The 24,729-nt window shown below is 28.8% G+C and overlaps 1 protein-coding gene across 1 annotated transcript; it reads right to left on the bottom strand.

Moving 5' to 3' along the window:
- Positions 1-1,989: 1,989 nt before the first annotated feature.
- Positions 1,990-2,845, bottom strand: LOC111276653 (uncharacterized). The gene is made up of 3 exons (XM_022862405.2): positions 2,704-2,845; positions 2,305-2,585; positions 1,990-2,211 (listed from the first exon to the last, which is right to left on the bottom strand). The coding sequence occupies exons 1-3, from the start codon at positions 2,770-2,772 to the stop codon at positions 2,202-2,204; spliced, it is 360 nt and encodes a 119-aa protein (XP_022718140.1). The 5' UTR covers positions 2,773-2,845; the 3' UTR covers positions 1,990-2,201.
- Positions 2,846-24,729: the final 21,884 nt, after the last annotated feature.

Below are 24,729 nucleotides of genomic sequence, written 5' to 3'. Positions count from 1 at the left end.
AACCCATGGAAAATTCCATCATCTTATAATATATATATATATATTACAATATATAAAATTACATAATAAAAATTATTTATATGAATACTTAAGTATTGATGGGGTTTTTTTTTTAACATGTAAAAAAAATTTAATTTAGAAAAATTATAATTAATAAAGATGCACATTTTTCTCAACAAAAAAAATTTACCAACATCTTTGCATTTATATAGATTATAGATAACATGAGTTAAATCTCTTTTTTTTTTTCTGATAGTTGTGATAAAGTTAAAACAAAAATAGTGAAAGTATTAGTTTTCTAAAACAAATGGAGACAAAAAATCGTCTCCGACGTGTGAACTGTTTAGGTCGGGCGTTGGAACCGTGTACTTCCAGAACTGCTTTTGAACCAGACACGAAGTCAGAAATTTTATCTCAAAGAAGAAGATAAAGATGTTTCGTAGCGTTGTTTTTTGGGGCCCCGTTTAGTGTTACGTTCTAAATCAGCTTTTTGACTAAAATAATTTTATTTTCAGAGCAACCTCAATGCTAAATAAGATAAAAAAAATTTAAGTATATAATTAAAAAGTTTGACTTTGTAAACCAAATGCAAAAGCTCTTTAAAGGTGCGTTTGCCATTAAAAAACATTTTTGAATGATAAAATTATTTTTTATCCTTATAATTTTAAATTTTTATCATTTTATACATATATTATTTTAACATTTTAATATTGCAACAATATTTTTTCACAGTAATAGTAAACACTTAAAATTCTTAAAACATAATTTTTTTTAATCACACTTTTAAACATACTTTTTTAATCTAATGAGAAAATGAAATTATATCCCAATGTCTAATCTTTAACGTTTCAAAATCAGTAATTTTCCTAAGCAGAAGCAAGGTCCAAATTAAACCCAAAAAAAAAAAAATGTTAAAAATTGAGATTTCGTAAAATAATCAATTTCACACAAAAATCGGCATCAGAACCTTTGTGACCTAATTGCAAGGTAAACGTGAGCACTAATTTTTCGATTTAAGCCCATTGAAATACAATAATGGAAAAAAAAATTTAAAAATCAAATTTTATTCGAAAATATCTGAACAAAATCTAGTGTTTACAACTACTATATTTTCATTAAATAAAAAAAATTTTATTTATGCAAAAAGTATTAAACGATTATAAAAGAAATCTAATATCCTCTAATCTAAAATCTCTTGACATGTGTTATATATACAATAAGAGTTATTTATTTATTACTAATTAATTTTAAATTGAATACTTATTCTTAAACTTAAAAAATCATGGGTGTGCTAATCAAGATTTCTTTGTTGTGCAAGATTATTTTTTATCAAACTTTTATGAAGATTAAATTGTATTTAATTATATTAAGTTCGACTTCCCAAAAAAGTGATGGAGTCCTACCTCATGCTCCAATAATATTAATAAACTTTCATTATTACTTCTATAATAATTAATGAGTGCCTTCATATTTCTTTGTATTGCTTGGTTTGCTTTGTTAGAAATACCTTGCTCCTTGTGTTCCGCTTAATATTTTTTTAATATTTCATCAGAAAAGATGCGCGGTAGCAAGAAAACACGCTGCTTTCCAAGAAATTATATTTCCGACAAGGTTGGCTTAATTTTTATTTAGAAAAATTAACTCATTCACATGCTAATGGAAAACTCTATTATTGAGATTAGAATGATCATATTCTTGTAACATATATTAAAATTAATATAATAAAAAAGCAAATTTGTCTGTTTTTACCCATTTTTAAAATTTTTAAACTCTACCGACCATATATAGAAGACAATTTTTTTTTCCTTTTTTAATTTATTACAAATAACACTTGCAATTGTGGTTGCCACTTTTTTTAGTGGAAAACAGATGTTACGCATTACAGGCGAGAATAACATCAACCACCGAGCAGGTGAAAAGCTACGACCGGTTACAAGCTTGCTTGCCTCACGCATACCCCTTGTTAATTTATTTTCGTGCAAATTCGAGTTAAGAAGGAAACGATTTCATAATATATTAATAAGTCAATCTAAACAACATACAGAAAGCAAGCTCAGAATACTAATGATATTTTTTTTGTTCCTCAAACTCCACCGGTTTATCGAAGTTTCAGTCTAAAGCTTTCAAAAGTAAGAAATTCGATAATGCATATTACATATATTATACATGTCAAAACTCCACCGGCTCTTTGTCTCTTCGTATTAGATTTCGCTGCAAAAAGAGAAAGAAAATTTTCGTTAGTTCTTGCTCTTAGTTTCGGAAGGATTAAAGAACAAGACTTCTACATTATCGACGAATTCGCACCGCAGCAAATGAGTAAGGTGGGCAGCCTTAGCCAAATCTCCGTCCTCCCTTGCCTTGAAGATATTAAACATGAGATGAAGACGAAGATGGGTGAGCGCACTTTGCCGCATTACTACGTTCACTTCTCTTTTTAGTTCTTCACATTCCTTTCCAATTGCCTTGAACTTCTCTTGAACCTGAGACTGACCTGCTTTGATGCTCTTTTGCTCCCTGCTAATCTCTTCCGTCTCCGCTTTCAACAGTCTAAATCTGTTGTTCATATTCTTAAAAGCATTGTTTCTCTAGCCAAAGAAAGTAATGGGAAAATCTTGTAAGAACCATAACAACAATAGCGCTGTGAAAAAGTAAACGAAATTATCATATATAGAAGAATGTGATGATCTAATAAATCAAATGTACCTTGTGCTTTCTTTGTAAACTGAAACGTCTCTTTCTGCCAAGACTATAAAATGGCAACAACTTTCTCATTCTTCTCTTTCAAAGTTTATGTTAACTCCTAAATAATCAGCAGATCTAGCAGTTAAGCATAGCCTTAAACAATCATCCTTGACGTATATATAGTTAAATTATACTTGTGAACCTGAAATTTATTTTGATTCAAAAAATTATTTTAAAAATAACATTCAATAAATTTAAAATTTAAATTCCAATACTTATAACTCACAACCTTCTTTTTTATTCACGTGCTACGATCTTTCTTTAAAAAAATTACTTGTTTATATATTTTTATTGTCGCTCGATCAGTCGTTCAATTCCCGAAAGTTTCACCACACAACACTACGAAATCGTGCGAGCAATATTTATTGAGCAATTTCTTCAGCAGTGTTGTTCACTAGTTTTGTTGACTTGCGTTCTCATTCTATATTTCTTCCTCCACAACAAGTGGATCAGTAAGAAACCATAACATGTTGGTTCCAGGTCAGCACTCGAAATTAACGAGGGAACCTTGTGTCAAGTAGCGGCATAACGCAGTTCACACGTATGAGAGATATATAAAGTGAAAGAAATTAATCTTGAGTTCATGCCAAGAATTTAAAAGATTTTGTCGTTGAAAGTACTCGTTTATAGCAGACGAAGATGATTAAAAGTTCACATTATCAATTGAATGCTTTAGTTTACTATTGAAAAGAAAATATGAAATCTATACTATATATAAAAGGACCAATTCCTAAAATGTAAGTAGGCAATCATATATTTACTATTGATAATTTATTTAATTAATTATTTTATGCTTAATAATTAATAATTTTCTTATTAAATTGAAATATTCACCAGCTATTGTAATTTTTTTTTTAACACCATTGAAGTCGTTATTAAAGTAAACTTAAGTGATAATTTATATTAATAAATTAAATTGACTAATTTTATTTATCTATTTCTTTATTAATCATAAATTTTTCACTAAAGTAAATTATTTTAATTTGAGTATACTATTTTATCACTTTTTCATATGATTTAAAATTGAAAATTTTGTTTGAATGAAGTTATGTTAACACAACTCATTTAACACAAGTAATTAAATTTTCGTTTTTTCCATGTTTACTAAATTTGGCTTCACTTATTCATAAAATTATATTTGTTACATGATTCTTAGAATATCACTCAATTGATAAATAAGCAATTATCAACAACAAAAATGTTGATTAAGAATTTTTTTTTAATTTATTTATAAATAACTACAGGTATAAATTTGAGTAATTGGAATAAATAAAAATATTTGAAAATCTTTAATTTAAAACAGTTAAAGTTGAATTTTTATCACATTCTCTCCCTATCTCGGCAGTCTAAACACATTTATATATATATATATATATGTATATATTGAACTCAAAGCTTTAAGGTTTCGACATTTTATCAATAGATTTCAGAGTTGTTGGCATTTTTTTTCTTATTATAACTCTTTTGGTAATTCAAATACAATATTTATGTGCCTAAATAGTAAGAGAAAAATACTCGGTCAGGGGCGAAAACTAAATTTGCCTAATGAGGTTTAAAAACTTACACTTTAGTTATCATTTTTTGGTCTTCCAATAGTTTTCAAGTCAATGTTTTTTATTATGACACCTAAATTCATTGACCTATCACTAAACATGATTAAAGGAGTTACACTATTTTTTTTTATTTAAATACGATTAACCACTTAATTGAATCTATCCTACTTTAAAAGTAAGTTTCAAACTTAACTCAAGTATCTTTAAAAGATAAATTTAATATCTATAAAATCAAAACTAAGTCTAAGAGTATAGTTACCTGTGAGGAAGATTATAACACTTTTATAACATCCATCAAAGGATAATACCAGCTTGATTTCGTGTTATATATTAAGTCTTAAAAAATCTTATCAGATAGTTAATTATTGAGAATTGTTTTTAATTGACTCTAATATTTTTGACAAAAAATAAAAAAAAATTACTCACCTTAAAAGTATACAAGAAAACTAATGTTTCTTTTATAGAGGCTCTGTTGTTAAATTATTTAACATTTATTTAATGAAATTTTAGAAAAATTTAAACTCCAAGGAAAAAGTTTTCTTAAAAAATTTTATTTTATTTTAGGAAAAAAATTAATACTTTATTTAAAGGAATTTGATATTTTCAACTTTTTTCCCAAATTTTTTTTTAAATATTTTTTGTTTTAGGAAAATTAATACTTACACGTTTCCTCAAAAACATTTTTGAAAATTTTTTATTTTAAAAAAATTGTACTTCAACTTTTCTTCAAAATATTTTTTAAAATATATTTTATTTAAGAAAAATTAAAAAAATTCTTTTAACTTCTTTTTTTTATTTTTTGAATTTTTTTTTTTGTTTTTAATGTTTTAACTTTTTCTTTATTTTTTTGAAATTATTTTTATTTATTTATAAAAACTCAAAAAAATTAAATAAGCAGAGTAAAAAAAAAAATTACCAAAAGAAAAAATTCGACTCAACCTAGGAGCAACGAATCGAATCGCACAGATCCGGGTCGGGGCAAAAGAAAAAACGCAAATCTTTCCCCCTAATTGAAACACTATATTTTGGTTTACTTTAAAAGCGAAAAAATTTTCCTCCCTTCAGTCTTTCAACCCACACTCTCTCTCTAAAAACCGTGTTTAGCCTTTTTCTCTCTACACACTATGAACTCTGGCGACCAAAACCCAGAACCCGATGAAAGTCATCATCATCGCCGTGTATCAGCTATCCAACGACAATCAAAATTATTTCAGAAGACCTTTGCGAGCTCGTCACAGCCTCTTCTTCCATGTGGTGTAGCTAGTTTTCCACGATAACATTTCTACCTTTATAAATCGGGTTTCGAAAGTCGCATATTCACTCTCCTGGATCTCTTTTTCTGTTGCTCCTGTCGCTGCCACTTCTAGATATCTTCTTCTCCTTTCTGTTGGTTATCTCCTTTCAACTGTGAAACTCTGAAATCCTTGGAAAGAACTAAACCGAAACAAAAAAAAATCTTTTTTTTTTTAGTTTTGGTTGTATGTTTTCATTTCTGATTTTGCCCTTTTTTTTTTCTTTTGGCTTATCGATTGTTGATGGATGCTTAGCACGAGGTTGATGATGATGGCAGAATTGGCTTAAGCAGAGGGCGATTATGGCATCTATTTTGATGGTTTGCTGCATGTCATTTGGTTCTGCCTCTGCTATCATTTATTGTGTGGTCCGTGGAAAATTTTAGGTGATTGAGATTGTTGAAAATGTGCTATTAATGGCTTGTTGAAACTTGGATTTTTGCTTTCTGGAAATTGGTTTGCAGGGAATTAGGTTGTAGCTAGAATTGTGGTTGGGTTTGAGGTTCTTTGGGACTATTTAAATGGCTATGTGGGGACTATTTAATGGGAAAAAAAGTAGAGGACTGTTTAATGATTACAATAGAAGAAGTTTTTTTTTTTTTCAATGCTTTTCTATGTAATTGGTTGGAGTGGAATGGGAGGTTTTGTGAATATGACTGAGCTACGATTTTGTTGATGAATCTAGATGACTGTGGGTTTCGATTGAGATTGGGATGGTGATGAGGCTGTTAAGCTAACTGACAGTGGCAATGTGGTGTTGATTAGGGATGGTTTTTGATTTGGCAATGGTGGGCTTGTATGGAGGAAAAGGTTGATTGTGAATGTCTTCTTTGGCCAGTTGCTTTCTATGTAATTGTAGTCAAGTTTTTTCTTTATGTTTCTTGTGGATTTCCCTTAAATTTTCCACTTTATTTGTTCTTGCTTTGAATAACAGTTTATATAACATGATAAATATATGATTTCAATTCAAAAAATCGAGCATCTTATCACTTTCAATTTGAATTTTGATTTCAAGAAACATTGAATTTTAAGAATTTAATCCAAACTTTAAATTTCAAACACCAAATCTTATCACTTAATTTATCCCTTTTTTAAAATCTTTTTATTTATTTTCAAAATAATGATAACAGCAAAATTAAATAAATAAAATAATAAAAATAAATGGGTTTACATTGAGTCCAAAATATAATCTCAGCTTAATACTCAAATAATAAATCTAAATCAAATGGACTAGGCCCAAAGCCCAACTTAACTGAACTCGAGATTCAAGAATAACTCAAGATAAAATAAAGTATTTACAGTTGTCCCTCTTTACACAGTTTCTATTGAATAAGAATTGCGTAAACACCTAGACACCTAATATGTCTAAGTCTGGCTTTACAACAACTACAAAACCTCGAAACTTTAAATATTCACTTTTTGAAGTATTTAAAAATTTCATAATTGAAAATTCATAACACAAGTTGAAACTCGAAGATTTACAATTTGATTCAAAGAATCATGGTTTTTAAAAATTAAAGGGTCATAATTTAAAGATTCGCAAAGTTTTGAAAGATTCGCAAACTTTAAATTCACAAGAATTTTATATTCACAAGATTTTCAGTTTCACAAAAATTTTCAGATCTATAAGAACTTTTAGATTCGCTAGAAGTTTATATTTGCAAAATTTTCAAATTCATAAAAATTTTCGGTTTCACAAGAATTTCATATTCACAAGAATTTCGGATTCACAAGATTTTTTGAAAATTCATGAAAATTAAGATTTGCAAGATTATAGATTCACAAGAACTAGAGAATCGCAAGAATTTTAAATTTGTAAGAATTTTAGATTAGCAAGAATTTCAAATTTGCAAGATTTTGAAATTTTGCCAAAATTAATATTTGCAAAATTTTTTGGTTCACAAGAATTAAAAATTTGCAAAATTTAAAGATTCGGATTTGAGAGATTCACATCCAAAATTCAAAGATTCACATTAAAAAATTTCAATATTCAAAGATTTTGAGTCAAAAACTTCAAGGATTCATATCAAAATATTCCCAAGATTTTCATTTGAAAATTCTTAGAGATTATGCTCAGAAGTCTTATAGATCATTCTCAACATTGAAAATGCTCCTTCAAAAGGCTTCACAACTTTAAAATTTGGAGTGCTTTTAATGTTAAAAAATCTTATCATGAAAAAATTTTCTCATTCGTGGATTCAAAAGTTTGAAATTTTCCTACCAAAGTCAAAGTTTTGTACGGTAATTATGCAAATGCAAAAATCCATATTCTCACAATAATGATGTCATACATTAAACCATGGTTCAAATGTTCACTACATAATGCAAACGCATGACCAAACCATGATGAAAATGCAATTATCAAAATAAAGATTCAAATATTTATCAAATTATGTACATGTGTTGTTCAAATTATGTACATGTGATGCAGATGTACTAAATCAATACCATGAAATTCTAATTGATTGTGGTAATAAGACTATCAAGATTCCACCGTCTCACATTTCCTTTTTAACTTCCCAACACTAACAATTTCATAATCAATTCACAAATTTTATCAACTAATCCATGTTATTTCCAGCATTTGGTCACAACTCACTAATTATATTGGTTGATCCATCACCATATTCAATACTTGGGCACTATATTTGCCTTTTCAAATCATCTTCTTAAGCTTCTTTCATCTTTTTTTCATTTTCTTTTTGCCCTTATCATTTTGAATTTCTTTTTAAAGGAATACATAAATCTCTTATGGACATTGTCATTCATTATCATTTCAATTCATGACAAATATAATGCAATCATATATTTCCTTGATTTATTCTAGAGATGCAAAAATGAAAGAGGACAAGGAGAATTGAAAGAAAAGATAATCAATACAAGAATACATTTGGTACAAAAACAAATAGGCAAAGGAACAAATTCAAAGCATGTCACTAGGATAAGTATTTGAATGGTACAACAATGTCCAAACAATGAATATTTAGACAATTTTTAACGTTAATCTAGAATTATTTTTCAAAAACTCATTCTATTAATTTTCATAATTATTTTTAGTTCATCAAACATTGCACCAGTTTTAGAGGATCTTTAATTCGAGCATTCGCATTTGATTAAAATGAACTTTTAAGAGTTGTAATGTAGGCTATGATAAAGGGGTCATGAAAAATAAATAAATAAAATATACTTAAAAATATATGTTTAAAGAGTTCAAACTAAAGGATAATTTTTCATCATGTATTGCAACTTGGCGTTTTGCCCCATTCTAGATCATTTTCACAATTTTTTTTATCTTATTCCTCACAAAAGAATTCTCATTATTTTGCCAGGTTATTTATGGCATTCACTTTTTTTTTTGTAAAAATAGTTCTTTTTTTTTCACCCCCCATCTTGGAGACCTTTTATGATCTTTTCCTTTTTTCTCTTTTTCAAGTAAGTCTCTTCCCAAAATTTGCCCTCAGTGTGAAAGGTAACCTTTGGTTAAGCTTTTTTAGAAAAAAATTATAACAAGCCCAAAAAAAATAGCAATAGATGATTTCATTTTTATGAATGGTAAAAGAAAGATAACTATTTTTTATCTCAAATGTGAACACTTTATTTGAAGACCATGTTTTGAACAAAGATAGACTAATGGATGCTTCCAAGATATGTTCATTTCATTTTTATGAATGGTAAAAGAAAGACAACTATTTTTTATCTCAAATGTGAACACTTTATTCGAAGACCATGTTTTGAACAAAGATAGACTAATGGATGCTTCCAAGATATGTTCATTTCATTTTTTTCATGAATGATATCTGCTCACAGATTGCTTTTTTTACTCAAATAGTCTCTTTAGATAAATATGAATGAGTTTTCAAAATTAAATCCTAGAATTATTGTTTATCATTGTCTAAACATTCTTCATTTGGAATTTGAAAATGAGAATAAAAAGGATATGAAAAATAATAAAGCATAGAATAGTAGTTTGGATAAAAGAAAAAATATAATGAAATGGATCAACTTGCTTTTTATTAAAATAATTTTAAAAAATGAAATCTTATTACATAAAAAACCTAGCATTACTCTAAAAAAATCCTAAAATGACAAGCAACTTTCAACCAATATTAACGTTTTTGTCATTCCTTAAATTATGCCCTTACATGATCAGTGAAAGGTTTTTTATTAACATCACTACAAGAAAATAGGTATTTAGTGACAATTTTTTAAGGGCATTTTTCAACAAATGCCACTAGGTTCCATGCTTTTAAAAAATTAATGATGTTTTTATTAAAAATCACCACTGAATAAACATATAGTGGCATTTATAAACTAAAACACCACTAATCAACAACTTTTAACATCGTTTGCTCTTCAAAATGCCACTAATTAATAAAAAATAGCGACATTTGTAGTCTACAAAAGCCACTAATTGAATTATTAAAATTGACCAAATTATGTTTTTTTTTTTAAAAATGAAACGCACAATTTAACTCAAATTTGGTGGCATTGTTTTATAATAAATACCACTATTTATCATCATGGAGTGGCGTTTATGTAAATAAACACGACAATATAACATCATTTAGTGGTGTTTTTCTTGATAAATGCTGTTATATAATATTTTTTAGTGGTATGCTAAATTTTCTCCAATTTCATCGATTCGGTCGAGCTTTTCTAACAAATTGCTTTCTCTTTCATTTCCCTCATTTTTTTTCCATTTACCCAGATTGTTTTACTCCCATTTTTCTTGATTTTCTTTTTCATTTCCATTTTCCTTTTCTTTTTTCCCTTATTATGCCAAAATTGAAGCCCTTTGTTTTTATTTTGCTTTCCTTTTCCTTTTCAAATGAAACCCATTTTACCCATTTTGTTTCGAGCTTCGGCAGCATTTATAGTGGACACTTTTCTTGTAAATCCCTAGCATTAGTGATCTTTAACTTGCTGGCCTTGATTTTCAATGGAAATACTAATTTTATTTTTCCATTGATGATTCTTATGCTATGTTTCTTGTCATTCCTCATTCCTCAATAGCATTTTTAAAATAACTTTATTTTGAAGAAGGGGCTAGTTTTTTTTTTTTTTTTTTATGTTTCTAAGTGTATTGGTTGATCACTAGATATGTATAAAAAATGGTCGATTTAGATGATGATTGTTGCACTTGTGTTTAATGTTATGTTGTAATACATTTATTTGTGTTTCAATTGGATGCCTAGTGTTTTATATTATTGGTCTGCTTTTAGGGGTGTTAACTGGTTTTTTAATTGATGTATATGCATATGCTACCATGGACGTGCCGGATTTGATGTTTGTAGAGCTATCTCGTAAAAAGGAGATCTAGTGGCATCTGAAATTATTTAGACCTAAGCTATTCTTTTATGCCAGTGAAATGAGAATCAACTAGCTAGTTTTTTGCTTTTATTAAATAGTTCACTGAGTCAGAGTTGGAGGCTAGATGCCAGCAATTAGTTCAAGGTTGCTATGAAGATAATAATATGTAGCTATAAAGGCAATGCTAGAGATTTCTTTATATGTTTACTTTTGTAATAAGAAAAAGAAGTTTGGCAAAAAAATTGTTTAACTATTATTTATTTTAAGTATTCTTTGAGTTAGACTATGACATTTGTTGCCAATATAGGGATGGATCCATGAATATAGGGATAGACTTGTAATAGATGATAAGGCATGAGATCACATTGATAAGATCTTCACACAATTTTATATTCCATTTGAAATATCTTTTTTCCTTTAACTGAAATTCAGTTTGACATAACTGTATCATTCCAGTCACTTATTCCACAATACACCCTAGTTTGTGTTGCATAATTCCAATGTTTCCCCTTTTTCACTGTAGGTATATGTAACTGATTATAGCCTTGCAAAAAATTATAGGGATCTTCAAACACATAAGCACATACCATACAAGTAATAACTTTTGATGTTTTTATTTGTAGATTTGATGTTTCATCCTCCAAATTGTTCATCAATTGGCCTATAAGCTTGACTTAATTCTTTTGGTAATAGATTTAATGGCCATGAGTTCTCAAAAAAAGGCTATTTGGCTTTGAAGAACAGAAGATGGTTATATTTTTAATTAATTATATTGTCACACATCAGCATACCTAAGTCATACTTTTTTTGGATTCCTACAATTAATAATGCCTCATAAATAATTTGATTTCGTAATTAACTATTTGAAGAGATACTTTATTCTGCTTTTAGTTTTACTCATCAATTTTCAATTTTTCCAACCAGGATAGCTCATATGTTGTATGTATATTACTCTAATGAAACCATTCTATATGTGCCATATGGACCTCATCTTGTACTATTTTTTTTCTTGTGAGGCTTTTTCACTAGCTATGGACACTTGTTAAGTGATCAAGTTTTCTTATAGGGAAAACAAGAATCTTACAAGAACAACTCAATATGCAAGGGTCAACACTCACATTGGAGTTGGTAAGTGAACTTACTACATATAATATTGATATGGGTTTTACTTTTAGCAAGCACCTGTTACCATGGATTATTTTGGCTTATATGTGATTCAGTTGTGCTCCATATAACTTGCAAAGCAAAGTTAGAGGGATGGTCTGGAATCTCTTGGTTCTGTGCTTATGTATTTCCTAAAGGGAAGTTTGGTTGATTACATAACTTGGTTGCTTACTTCAGAAACCTTTTAAATATTGACTCACATTATTAACTTAGTTTCTTGTTTTTTGTCCCAACCTTCCATGGTAAAGCAGAAGTATGGCAAGATTAATGAAAAGAAGATGGTTACTCTTGTAGAGGTACCATTACTTGCTTACTATTAATACCAGGAAATTATCTTATACAAATATTTGAGACTAGACAAGAATAAATTGGTTAATTAGAAGTTAATTTTTTCAAAATGATTTCCTACTAATTCTCATCATGTTCAAGAACAGAAGATAATGTATGTTTGACAAGTAATGTGTCATTTTCAGGTGCTTCGCAAATCATATTCTTCTGAGTTGACATATTCTTTTCATTAATGCCAATCACTACATTTTGAAGGCAAACTGGATTATTCATACCTGAAGAGGTTGTTCTAGGACCTTTTCATTCGGAAAGGTTAATTTTATAATTTAGGTATGCCTATTCAAATATTGCTCACCTTCTTAATTTGTTTAATTTTGAAAATTAAATCAATCTTCTCATTTGTCATCATCATAAATTTCCATGAGATCTTTCATTAGGAAATCTGCTCAATTGAACTCTCAAATTAATTAATTTTGATGACTAACTGATGTAGGTTATTAGTTTGATTATGTATTTGATTGGACTATACCAAGTTCTCAATAGGTTGGCTCTGGCTCTAGAGCAAGGGTCAATGATCTTTAACTTGATTTTTTCATTCATGATTCTTATATTACATTTCTTATCATTCCTCAACAGCCAAGCCTAAATCCATGTTTAAATTCCCAAGGAGTATTTGCTAAAAGAATAAAAAGGCCTTCAGGTTTGTTCTTTCTTGCAGCCTGATTTGTGAGTATATTATGATAATTTAACTAGTGATAATTTTTTTGGCATAAATATTGTATTTAAGATTCTTGACTTGCCTATGTTCTGAACTTGATTTCCTTAAATTATCTAACTTACAACTCTTAGCACATATCTTTAATTCCTTAGTTGGCCTAAAAATTTAAAAACGGTTCTCTGATGCAATTGAGGCATTTGCTAGTCGAAATGGCTCTGGGCATGGTTTGCATGGCTATCAGTCTATAATAGATTATTCTCATTCACAAATTCTTCAAATTATTGGATTCCCAAGCGACTGATAACAAGCAGGTTCATTGTAAGAAATTTGTACTTAATATTGTTATTTTCACTTGCAATCTCTTTGTTACTCAAATTCATATATTGGTTTTTGTTAGGTGCAATCTAAGCAATAAAGTTGATAATTCCTTATTTTAAATTATGGATAATGTGTTAGATAATTAATTTATATTCTTAGATTGATTAAATTTAGAGGTCAACTACCTGAGTACAAGATATCCTTATTGATTAAATTGTGTAGGCAAGATATCCTTATTTCTAAGACTATTAGAAACTTAGGTGAGCACCTTGGATCATTGTTATCTTTTCCTTGAATCTTAAGGTCAATTGGCTTAAAGCAAATATTCGTGCAAATAAGTAAACAAATAGTGTACAAAATTTTCAATTGTCTTTCCTATGAAGAAAAATTTCATGTGAATCATAATGCTTAAATCAACTCTTCCAATTATTATTATTTTCTCTTTGTAGCAAGTGGGGCTTTCTCTCTTCTGTCTTGGATTGCTTATCCTTTATATAGTAACAAAAAAATCGATGTTGCTAGCAGTATTAATTTGTTTAAAAATTATCTTCTAATGGATGATTTTGGTATAAAAGTTAGATATTTGCCTGTAAATCTCATTCTACTCTACTAAGCTATCCTAGAGTTTGCTTCCATTTTCCTATTAGCATATTTCAATATTATATATTCTTTTGTTTCTATGGCTCCACTTTTTAGGCATTAGGCTTTGCTTTAATTGCTAGACTTGAATATATGTTGGACAAAGACATTAGAAAGATATTAGAGGCAACATTAACACTGACTTCTAATGTTTGTCTTAAGGTAAAATTGTCTCATATCACTTAATTTTTCTATTTACAAGGTGCGTGCTAAGCAATTTTGTCAACCAGATGCAAGCATTACAAAATTTGTTAGAATATCTTTTTGATGCAAAAAGTCAAATGGAAATGGATAAAGCTAGTAATAGTGCAGTTCATTATTTGGTAGAAGGTGTTCATAGTGTCTCTGTAGCTGTAGGTGCTAGTGAGAAATTGTTTACCTTATATGTATTACGTGAGGAAGCAATTATTTCTATAGAGTAAATCTGAGCAATTTTATTTCTATAACTAAATCTAACTACCTTTTTAACTAATTCCTAGCTAGCTTTAATTTCTAACTAAGAAAATATTAGTAAAATCTTAAGAAATGAACCAAACAAGATGTAAATTGACAAAAAAAAAAGCTTAAATAAGGTAAAAATAGAATTAAAATGAAAATTTAAAGAACAAAATCACAAAATACAAATGGACATGCAAAAACCAAATGGAAGATACAACATGAAAAAACCATAACTTAAACAATAATGTCTAGACCTAATGTGCTGCTACTTGTATGAAATTGAATAGTAAAGTGCAAAACAGTGATTGATCAAGCGTGGAAACAAATTTGAAATGCAATTGATGCATCAAAATCACAATATTCAAATAAAAATGTAAAAACAGCAAGTTGGAAAAAAATTCTGGAAACCATAATTTCATGCATGAAAACTTAGATCTAGGGCTATCTAGAAGGAATGAACTTGAACTGAGATAAAGTAAACTAAATCTACAAGTTTCTAACCTAAATCAACAAAAAAAATCATAACAAAAAGTTAAGATTCAAGCTCATTCAACTAAGATTCAAACTGAGTGTAGAAATAAAAAATTCAGGGCAAGTGTAGGAAAATTCATCCAAATAGCAAGCAAATGCATGAAATTAAATGTAAAAAATTAAAAACTAACAAGTAAACATGTAATCTAAGAGTGTGAGTTATGAAAGAAGCAAACTAAGAGTGTAAGTTATGAAAGAAGCAAACTGAATGCCTAGAAGGAGAAATGATTGTTATTCATCAAGTTCTCATGCACAGATAGTTTTTATCTTCTAGATCTAGCCTTAACTTTGAAGAATTAACTATACTTGTACAGATTGGATTTGAAGATGAATTTTACTGGATCATAGCCTTATTAACTAGGAATCCAATAAAAAAAATTCGAAGCAAATTAAGCTAGAATTCACTGAGTTTCAATTAAATGACTAAAGATAGGTAAAGTACATGATTTTGAAATCAGATCTAAGTTCTACATGAAATCAACAGAATTTGAAAAGGAAATCATGAGAATTTGCAAATTTCATTATGAAAATCTTAAAGAACATTGAAAAAGAGTGCAAGAAACTTAAAATTACAACAAGATTCAATCAAGAAATTGAAATTAAAAGCTATTTGGTTGGAGAGAAAATTAAAATGCAGAAAAGATAGTGTAAAAAATTTAAAGGAACAAAAATGTAAATTCTAGCTTAAAAGTTCCCCAAGTGGTTGGCACCTCCATTCTATTTATAGACAAATAAGAGATACCTCAACTATAAAATATCTCTGAAAATATCTAAGCATGGATATTTTGCTAAAGTCTTTTTTTTTTCCTTCTTTCATGTCCAATTCATTCTTGTTTGGTTCCTTGAAGTCTTTGTTTCCAAGCTCTCTTCTCATGAATTTTGCCAATCCAAAAAGTTCACATTATGGCCAATAGAATTTCTCCAAAAGACCAACTATTAACTCCATTTGGCCTTCTTTAAATCATTAAAGGATGGCACCAAAACATTTGTTACATAGCATTTAAGCACTCATGACAAGCATGCATCTTTCCTTCTCTTTTGCTGCCACATGTGTACACTTCGTGCTTTCATTTTACTATAAAATTCAAGCCATAAAATGAATCAATTTGACATTATAAGTCTTGGCAAAGTTTTGGAATTTAATCATCTAAAAAAATCAAGAAACCATAGAAAAAAGGGTAAGAAGAACTCCTTTAATAGGCAATGAAGTGCAATTACACAAGTTATGGCCTATGCTAGCTTTAGCCACCATAAATCCTCCAATTTATGTCTTAATTGCCCAAAATTTCTCATTTTTTCTATTCTTACCTATACATGGGACAAATGTGCATTTAAGAGTTTTTTTTTGTGAAAATTCACAAGGAACAAGCTAAAATATAAGGAAAATTGCATTAAAAATGAGTATGAAAATACTAAAATTTTAGTGCAATCACTAGAATGAGAAAATTGTTTAATCTTTTTTCTATAATACGTAGGCTATATATAATTCATTTTTTGGTGCAACTAAGACTTATCACATTGTTGCAGTTTTCACATTTCTAAAATACACTACTTCTATCCATAAATGATTACTATGTTAGGTTTGCTTTTCAGTTTTGTTTTTAATCACATTATTGTTTGTAACTAATTTGTAGTAGTGATTACTTTTGTCTTGTGTTTTTAAAACACTTTAAAACTAATTATATATTTATATTTATATAATATGCAAACAATGGCACTTGGAAGAACGTAACAACAAGATCCATGTACACCTTATTGGCTACATGTGGACTTGAGCATAGGAGGAGTAAGGTTCACATTGTGCCTCCACCATCAAATTGTACGCTCATTGAAAAAGTGGTAGTTGAGTAGGCAAGCTTATGAAAGGTTGTTGTTTAACTTGTTTCGATTCTTTTGTAAACAATATAGTGAAGAGGATCATGGATGCAATCCTGACAGTAGTTAAGTTTAGGTCTTTAGATCTTTTAATGTAGTGAATGTATCTTTCTACATTTTGGTTAGGAGTTTGAAGGAAGATAGAAATAATTTGAATGTTATTGTATTAAATTTTGTGGTTACATTTATATTGGAAAAAATTATGTATTTAGATATTTAAATATTTATAATATTCAATTTATGAATTTTAATTCATTTTTTATTTTTTAATAAATTTTTGATTAATTATAGTATTAATTATTGAAAGAAATAAAAAAAAAAGGTAAACTCCATAATTTAGTAGCATTTGTATGTAAAAACACTAGTAAATAACCAAAATTAACGGCGTTTGTACCAAAAACTACCATTAAATTTAGCAACATTTGTGTTTAAAAAAGTCATTAATTTTGGTCATTTAGTGGCGTTTGTGTGCCACTAAATGATCAAAATTAATGACGTTTGTATCATAAAACATCACTAAATTTAGTAGCATTTATGGATACAAATGCTCTAAATTTAGTGACATTTTTTCCTAAAAACTGCTATTTTTCCTGATGCAAGCATAGCCGATGCTCTTAGCGGTATTTTTGAAAAATGTCGCTAATAATGAAAAAAACGCTAGTAAAGATCTATTCTCTTGTAATGTATTTAGTCCCCCTGATTCATTGAAGCTTACCAAGTCTTTTTGAATCAAATTTTGTGCCTTGTGCTTGAAGACAGAGCAAGTTTCTATAGAATGACCCATGTTCCCATTATAGTAATCGCATGTAGCATTAGCATCATACCATTTGGGATAAAGTAGCTTCAATGGTTCTAGAATAACTAGAGATATCAAATCGTTCATTAGCAATTCTAGGAATAACTTAGTGTAATTCATGGGGATAGGATCAATGTAAGCAATTTTTTTGTTATTTCGAGATCTCCTTAAACTACTTACTTGGTTATTAGGCCTTGAAACTAGTATAGTAATAGGACTAGGCCTATATACAAGTGTTTGAAAAGTTGGTCGGTAAGTTGGTTGTAGAACAGAAAGGTAAGATACTGGTATGACATGATTAATTGCTAGATAATAGGTAGGATATAATGGCTATGGGTATGAGGCGTAACTTTTGAATTGTTATCCTTCAAAACTCGCAGCTTGAGCTTCATTTTCTTTTCTTTTTGGCATCCCGCCCTTCTTTGTATTGGAAAGCTCTTTTTTTTTTAAGCTTGCTTTTAATCGATAAAATTCTTGGTGGCAGTCCCAATCATTTTCTCATAATATGAAGTTTTTAAATACTCACAAATAAAATTGTTTTTCCTTCTTAGTGAAAGGTGGATGAACATGAGCAGCCACATCTCTTCACCTTTGTGCAAACTTTTTGAAGCTTTCAAAAGATTTATTTTCCATGCTTTGTAGAGATAAATGATCTAGAACTAATTCAATAATGTATTTGTATTGGCCAATGAATGCTCGTGCCAACTCATTTCAAGAGTAGATACATGTTCTATCTAACGGGATGTACCACCTCGTCATCGAGCCAATAAAGCTGTCTTGGAATATGTGCATTAACTACTTCTCATTTTAAGCATAAGCGACCATTTTGCGATAGTACATGGTAATATGAGTTATCGAACATCTTATCCCATCATATTTTTCAAACTCAAGGACTTTAAATTTTGGTAGAATGACCACATCAGGACTAAACAGAGTTTAGCTACATCCATAAAGCCAAAATAATCCATTCTTTTAATAGCTCACACTCTTTTTTCTAAAAAGTTCATTTGTTGTGTGCTTAAATCCTCTATCACCTTAGAAGTCTTCATCTTCAATCTCTCATTCTCTTTAAGATCATCAAAATTAGGAACTTCTAATGGATCATCCACTTGCACCCTAAAGGTAAGGTTAATATAGTTATGAAATGGCATTTCAGGATATGTGTAAGCCTATGCCTTAGAAAATGGCATCTATAGGGCCTATGTGTTTCAAGAAAATTGGGTTTGATTTGGACCAAACCTGGAAGAATGCAGAGGATCCATAATATTTTCTTTCTCATTTGAATTGGGGGTCTTTTCTACTATATTGCCTTTATCTAACCTCTTTAGCATCTCCATCATTTTTGCCAAGTCCCTTTTTAACTCTTTTTGAGCTTTCTCGATCTTATCCATATGTCTATTTTGTTCTTATTCCATTTGTCTTGTTTGTGATCGAGTATTGTATGATTGACGAGTAGGTTGGACAGAAGTCTTCAATGGTCGAGCTATCCTTGAACCTTTGATTTCTACAAATTAAGATGCTTATATTATTACATGTTTATACCATGAAGGAAGGATTATAAAAATCATCTTAATATGCAACCACCAAGATTTCAAGTCAACATATGTGAAATGAATGCAAAAATATATGCAGCCTAATGTTATCTTGCTTTAAACAAAGAAAAACAAATAAAGGAAGAAATTCATACACTTTATCATACACTTCAAAATGACAATTCATGCAACATGATATGTACAAAAAAAAGTTAATTCCATGCAAGAAAAATTAATTATTGCAAAAATGTAACTTAATTGTTGGATTTTTTTCTACGAAGGGGGAGGTAAGGCTCTAACTATATGTTAGGTTCCTTCTGGTTGCTATATGTGGTTTAAGGTTGATAATCTAAAGGTTTGCAAATTGTTTCTTACATTTTTGTCTATCACAAACTAGTGAGATACCCCAATCATTGCCCACTATAGGCTTAAGCGGTAATAGTTCAATTTGAATGCAAGTATTTTGCTAGCCACTAAGAAGGTATTAAAACCTCACGAAAGTGTTGATACTTTATTTTCTCTTAGAGGGATAAAGCTCGAGTATAGAGCTCATATTATGCAAATACATATAAATGACATAATAAGCAAATAAATTAATTAATTAAATAAATTTTTAAAAAATAATTTTATTAAGCTTTTGGATAACACAAATTAATTTGTTAGCCTAATCTCATCTTGTCTTCGATGCAATTGTCAAACTATCATAATGTATAAATCTATTAAACTATAGCTAGATATGACTAAAGGAGCTACCAATCTTTTTTTATTTAGGTACGATTAACCACCTAATTAAATCTGTCCCATTTTAAAAGGAAATTCAAGCTTGACTTAGGTATTTTTAAAAGATAGATTCAATGTTTACAAAATCAAAACTAGGTCTGAGAGTACAATTACGGTGAGAAATGTTATAGCACTCTCACAACGCCCATCAAAAGATGGTACTAACTTGATTTCATGTTATCCATTGAGTTTTAAAAAATCTTACTAGATAGTTAATTATTCAAAATTATTTTTAATTGATTCCAATACTTTTGACAAAAAATTAAAAAAATTTTCTTACCTCAAGAGTATATAAGAAAATTATTGTTTCTCTTATAGAGGCTCAATCGTCGAATTATTTAACATTTATTTAATGAAATTTTAGAAAAATTTAAACTCCAAAGAAAAAGTTTTCTTAAAAAATTTTATTTTATTTTAGGAAAAAAATTAATACTTTATTAAAAAAAAATTGGATCCTTTCAACATTTTCTCGAAATATTTTTTAAAATATTTTTTATTTAAAAAAATTGATACTTTAACTTTTCCTCAAAAAAATTTTTTAAAAATTTTTATTTAAAAAAAATTGATACTTCAATTTTTCCTTAAATATTTTTTTGAAATTAAAAGAATTCTCTTAACACCATTTTTTCAATTTTTTGAAGTTATTTTTTTATTTTTAATATTTTAACTTTTTCTTTTTTTTTGAATTTATTTTTATTTATTTAAAAAGCCTAAATAAATTAAATAAGCAAAGTAACCAAAAAAAAAAAAAACCAAAAAAAATTTCAGCTCAGCCTAAGAGTAACGGATTGAGCCGCATAGATCTGGGTCGAGGGCAAAGAAAAAAACGCAGATCCCCTAATTGAAATGCTGTGTTTTGGTCTACCTTAAAAGCTAAAAAATTTTCTTTCCTTCATTCTTTCAACCCATTCTCTCTCTAAAAGAACTATGTTTAGTCTTTCTCTCTCTACAAACTATGAACTCTGGCGGCCAAAACCCAGAATACAGTGAAGGTCATCGTTGCCAACGTGTACCAACCATCTATTGATGATCGAAATTGTTCTAGAAGACCTCCGCTAGCTCGTTTCGGCCTCCTTTTCCACATGGTGTCGCTAGTTTTCCATGATAGCGTTTCTGCCTCTATAAATCGGGTTTCAAAAGTCATGGATTCACTCTCCTGGCTCTCATTTTCTGCTACTTCTGTCACCGTCACTTTAAGGTATCTTATTCTCTTCTCTCTTGGTTATCTCTTTTCAACCGTGAAGCTCTGAAATCCTTGGAAATAACTAAACCAAAACCAAAAAAAAAAAAAAAAAAATCCTTTCTCTCTTTTTTTTTTTTTTTAAGTTTTGGTTGTATCCTTTCGTTTATGATTTTGCCCCCTTTTTTTTGTGGCTTATTGACTGTTGATGGTTGCTTGGAGAGAGGTTGATGATGATGGCAGAATCAGCTTAAGTGGAAGGCAATTATTGCGTTTGTTTTGATGGTTTGTTGCGTGTCTTTTGGTTTGCCTTTGCTGTTGTTTATTAAGTGGTCCATTGAAAATTTTAGGTGATTGAGATTGCTGGAATTGTGCTGTTAATGGCTTGTTGAAACTTGGATTTTTTCTTTTTGAAAATTGGTTTGCAGGGAATTAGGTTGTAGCTGGATTTGTGGTTAGGTTTGAGGCTTTTTAGGACTGTTTATGTGGCTATGCGGGGATTGTTTAATGGGAGAGAAAGCAGAGAACTGTTTAATGATTACAAAAGAAGGTGCTTTTTTTTTTGTTGATGCTTTTCTGTATAATTGGTTGTAGCGGGATGGGAGGTTTTGTGAATATGGCTAAGCTATGGTTCTGTTGATGAATCTAGATAACTATGTGTTTCAGTTGAGATTGGGATGGTGATGGAGGCGTTAAGCTAACTGGCGGCGGCAATGTGGTGTTGATTAGGGATGATTTTTGATTTGGCAATGGTGGGCTTGTATGGAGGAAAAGGCTAATGGTGAATGTCTTTTTCGGTTGGTTGCTTTCTATGTAATTGTTGCCAAGTTTTTTTTTTTTTTTAAGTTGTGCTTCTTATGGATTTCCCCTGTATTTTCCACTCTATTTGTTCTTTCTCTGAATAATAGTACTTTATATAACATAATGTAGATATGATTTTAATTAAAAAAACCGAGCACCCTATCACTTTCAATTTTGAATTTTGATTTCATAAAACACTGGATTTCAAGAATTTAATCCAAACTTTGAATTTCAAACACCAAATCTTATCACTTAATTTATCCCTTTTTTTATCTTTTTATTTATTTTTAGAATAATGATAAAAGCAAAATTAAATAAATAAAATAATAAAACAAATAAGCTTACATTGAATTCAAAATATAATCTAATTCTAATACTCTGATGATAAATCCAAAACAAATGAATTAGGTCCAAAGCCCAACTTAAATTAACTCGAAATTCAAGAATAATTCGAAACAAAATAGGATGCCTACATTGTTAAAGAAAAATGACATGTACTTTAAATATATATATATATTTATATCATATCTATATTGTTAGAGAGAGAGAATTGCAATTCAAAAAAGAAAGGGTGAAAACTATAAAAAGAGAATAGACTTGTACATAGGTTGAATCAAGCCTAACTAAGCATGATATTTATTTTATATATACCTGCCTAAGCTCAACTTGGTACGAAAATTTGAGGCGTAAATCTTGTCTAGGCTTATCCAAATTTATATAAAATATAGCCAAGATCCACCAAGATTTTTGTTAATGTAGTAAAAAAGAAATTAAAATATGATTTTTCATTTAATGTTTAGTATTTCTGTCTTTTTTATTAAGTTTTAAAATGTGGACAATTTAACTAACGAGAACTTGATTTAATGATAAGGAGTATATTTTATAACTTGAAGATTTTCGGTTCAAATCCCATGGGTGTGGGTTTGATTATTTAATTAAGTTATAATTTATTAATTGATTATTCAGTAATATAATTATTAATTATCCAGTTGATTATATAGGTATAATATATTTAATTATAAATATAATTTAAAAAATAGATAATTTAACATATTTTTAATGTTTACACTGTAATGTTATATATTTATCTCTTGTATAATATATAAACAAATCTAAAAGATATACATATTATATAATTTCAATTTGGTTGGATTGGGCTCAGGCTTGAATGTTTGAGCTAGGTTCGATCCATTGGTAAACGAGTTATATATATATATATATATATATATATATATATATTTCAAATCCTCTAAATATCGAGCAAACCTCAGGCTTATACAAGTAACCTAGTCCTTAGACAGATTTAACGGATGGGAAAAGGATATAAACTGTGTTAGCTGCAAAATTAAGAGAAAAATTTTTAATATTCACATCATGTTTAATCACATTTATTCCACTTTAATTTATATTTATTTCACATTAGTCACATTCACATGATGTTTTTTGCAATTTACTTTATATATATTTTGTAGAAAAAAAATTTCAAGATAAAAAAATATTATAAATATTAAAATTTAAATTTCAGACATATTAAATATTTACTTTATATATTTATGCTTCTTATTCGATTTTTTTAAAAATTAAATAAGCACAATAACAATAAGAACAAGATTCACACCAAAAAAATCAGGAACAAGATAAGTGAAAAGATTAGTCATTTATATTTTTGTTTTCATTTTTAGTCATTGTTTTATAAAGTTTACCAACAAATAATTTGATTCAGTCTCGTCACCTTCTACGACATATAGTTATAGTCCTTGAAAATATTTTATATGTTTCGTTTTCAAATTTTATTAAGAATACTTTTAGCGTCCGGCAGACACTGTCGGCAAAAACAATTGTGCTTTGGCCAAATAATTTATTGACTTAATCGTTTAGATTTTCATATGGATGAGTGACAATGACGTATTGCCTTGTCATCGTCGTGTATATATCATGGTACCGACAAAGCTCGTTTCCCATTGATAATATTGATATTCTGAGATGTACGATTTAAAAATTATACGTTTTTGACATATTTTTATCAAAACATGTTCTTGATCGTCTGATAAAGAGAGCTTACCGTCAATTTTTATATGTTGGTTGGCCTAATTCAATTTATCATATTTAAAAACAATTTAAGCTTGATTTAAATTCTTTAAAATAATAAATTCTGGCGGACGAAATAGAACTGAGTTCAAAAGAACAGTGGCAAAAAAAAAAAAAAAAAACCTTACATATTGACGTCCTCTATTAAAAAAATCAATTGATTATATGTTATTTTTATTTAGATTTAATAAAAATGTTCTTTAATTTTATTTCCATTAATTATTATCCTTTTTCTTTATCTACTATATTGCTTTTACTTTTTTTACTATAATATTATTTTTGATATAGAAGACTCTCCGAAAGTCTTTCCCGAAACATTGGGCAGTGACTTCAGGAAAACTCATCACCTTGAGGTGGCTCATTGAACATGCACCATCATTAATTTCTCGAAATTAAGAAGTCCAAACTCTGGAGGGATGTTATGTTGGACATGGCATAAATTAGAAAATTCAAGGGAGTCATTAGAATCTGTTTTCTTCTATTTTTCTAGACATTTCTGTCAATGCACCACCGTCTTCCACCATTATTTTTAGTTTTTTTTTTTTTTTCTTTAGCATATTCAACCTCAGTACATAGTATCTAGGATCGGAATTAACAAGGGAGAGAAACAGTAACGATTTTTGTTGACAATCTTTCACAGAATATTAATTGGATATGGCTGGGTCACGTGTTTCAAAGATTTGG

Source organism: Durio zibethinus, chromosome 25 (assembly GCF_047325235.1).
Source record: "Durio zibethinus cultivar Kanyao isolate XHJ-2024 chromosome 25, ASM4732523v1, whole genome shotgun sequence".
NCBI classification, from domain to species: domain Eukaryota; kingdom Viridiplantae; phylum Streptophyta; class Magnoliopsida; order Malvales; family Malvaceae; genus Durio; species Durio zibethinus.
Note: the sequence above shows the minus strand (reverse complement) of the source record. Positions and strands in the feature narration are given on the sequence as shown.

What these genes read in the sequence shown, in the direction of transcription:
- LOC111276653 (XM_022862405.2), bottom strand. Translation starts at nt 2,772, where the DNA reads ATGAGAAAGTTGTTGCCATTTTATAGTCTTGGCAGAAAGAGACGTTTC. An exon ending in GTTTACAAAGAAAGCACAAG is followed by an intron (nt 2,586 to 2,703) that starts GTACATTTGATT and finishes TTCTTTGGCTAG; the next exon opens with AGAAACAATGCTTTTAAGAA.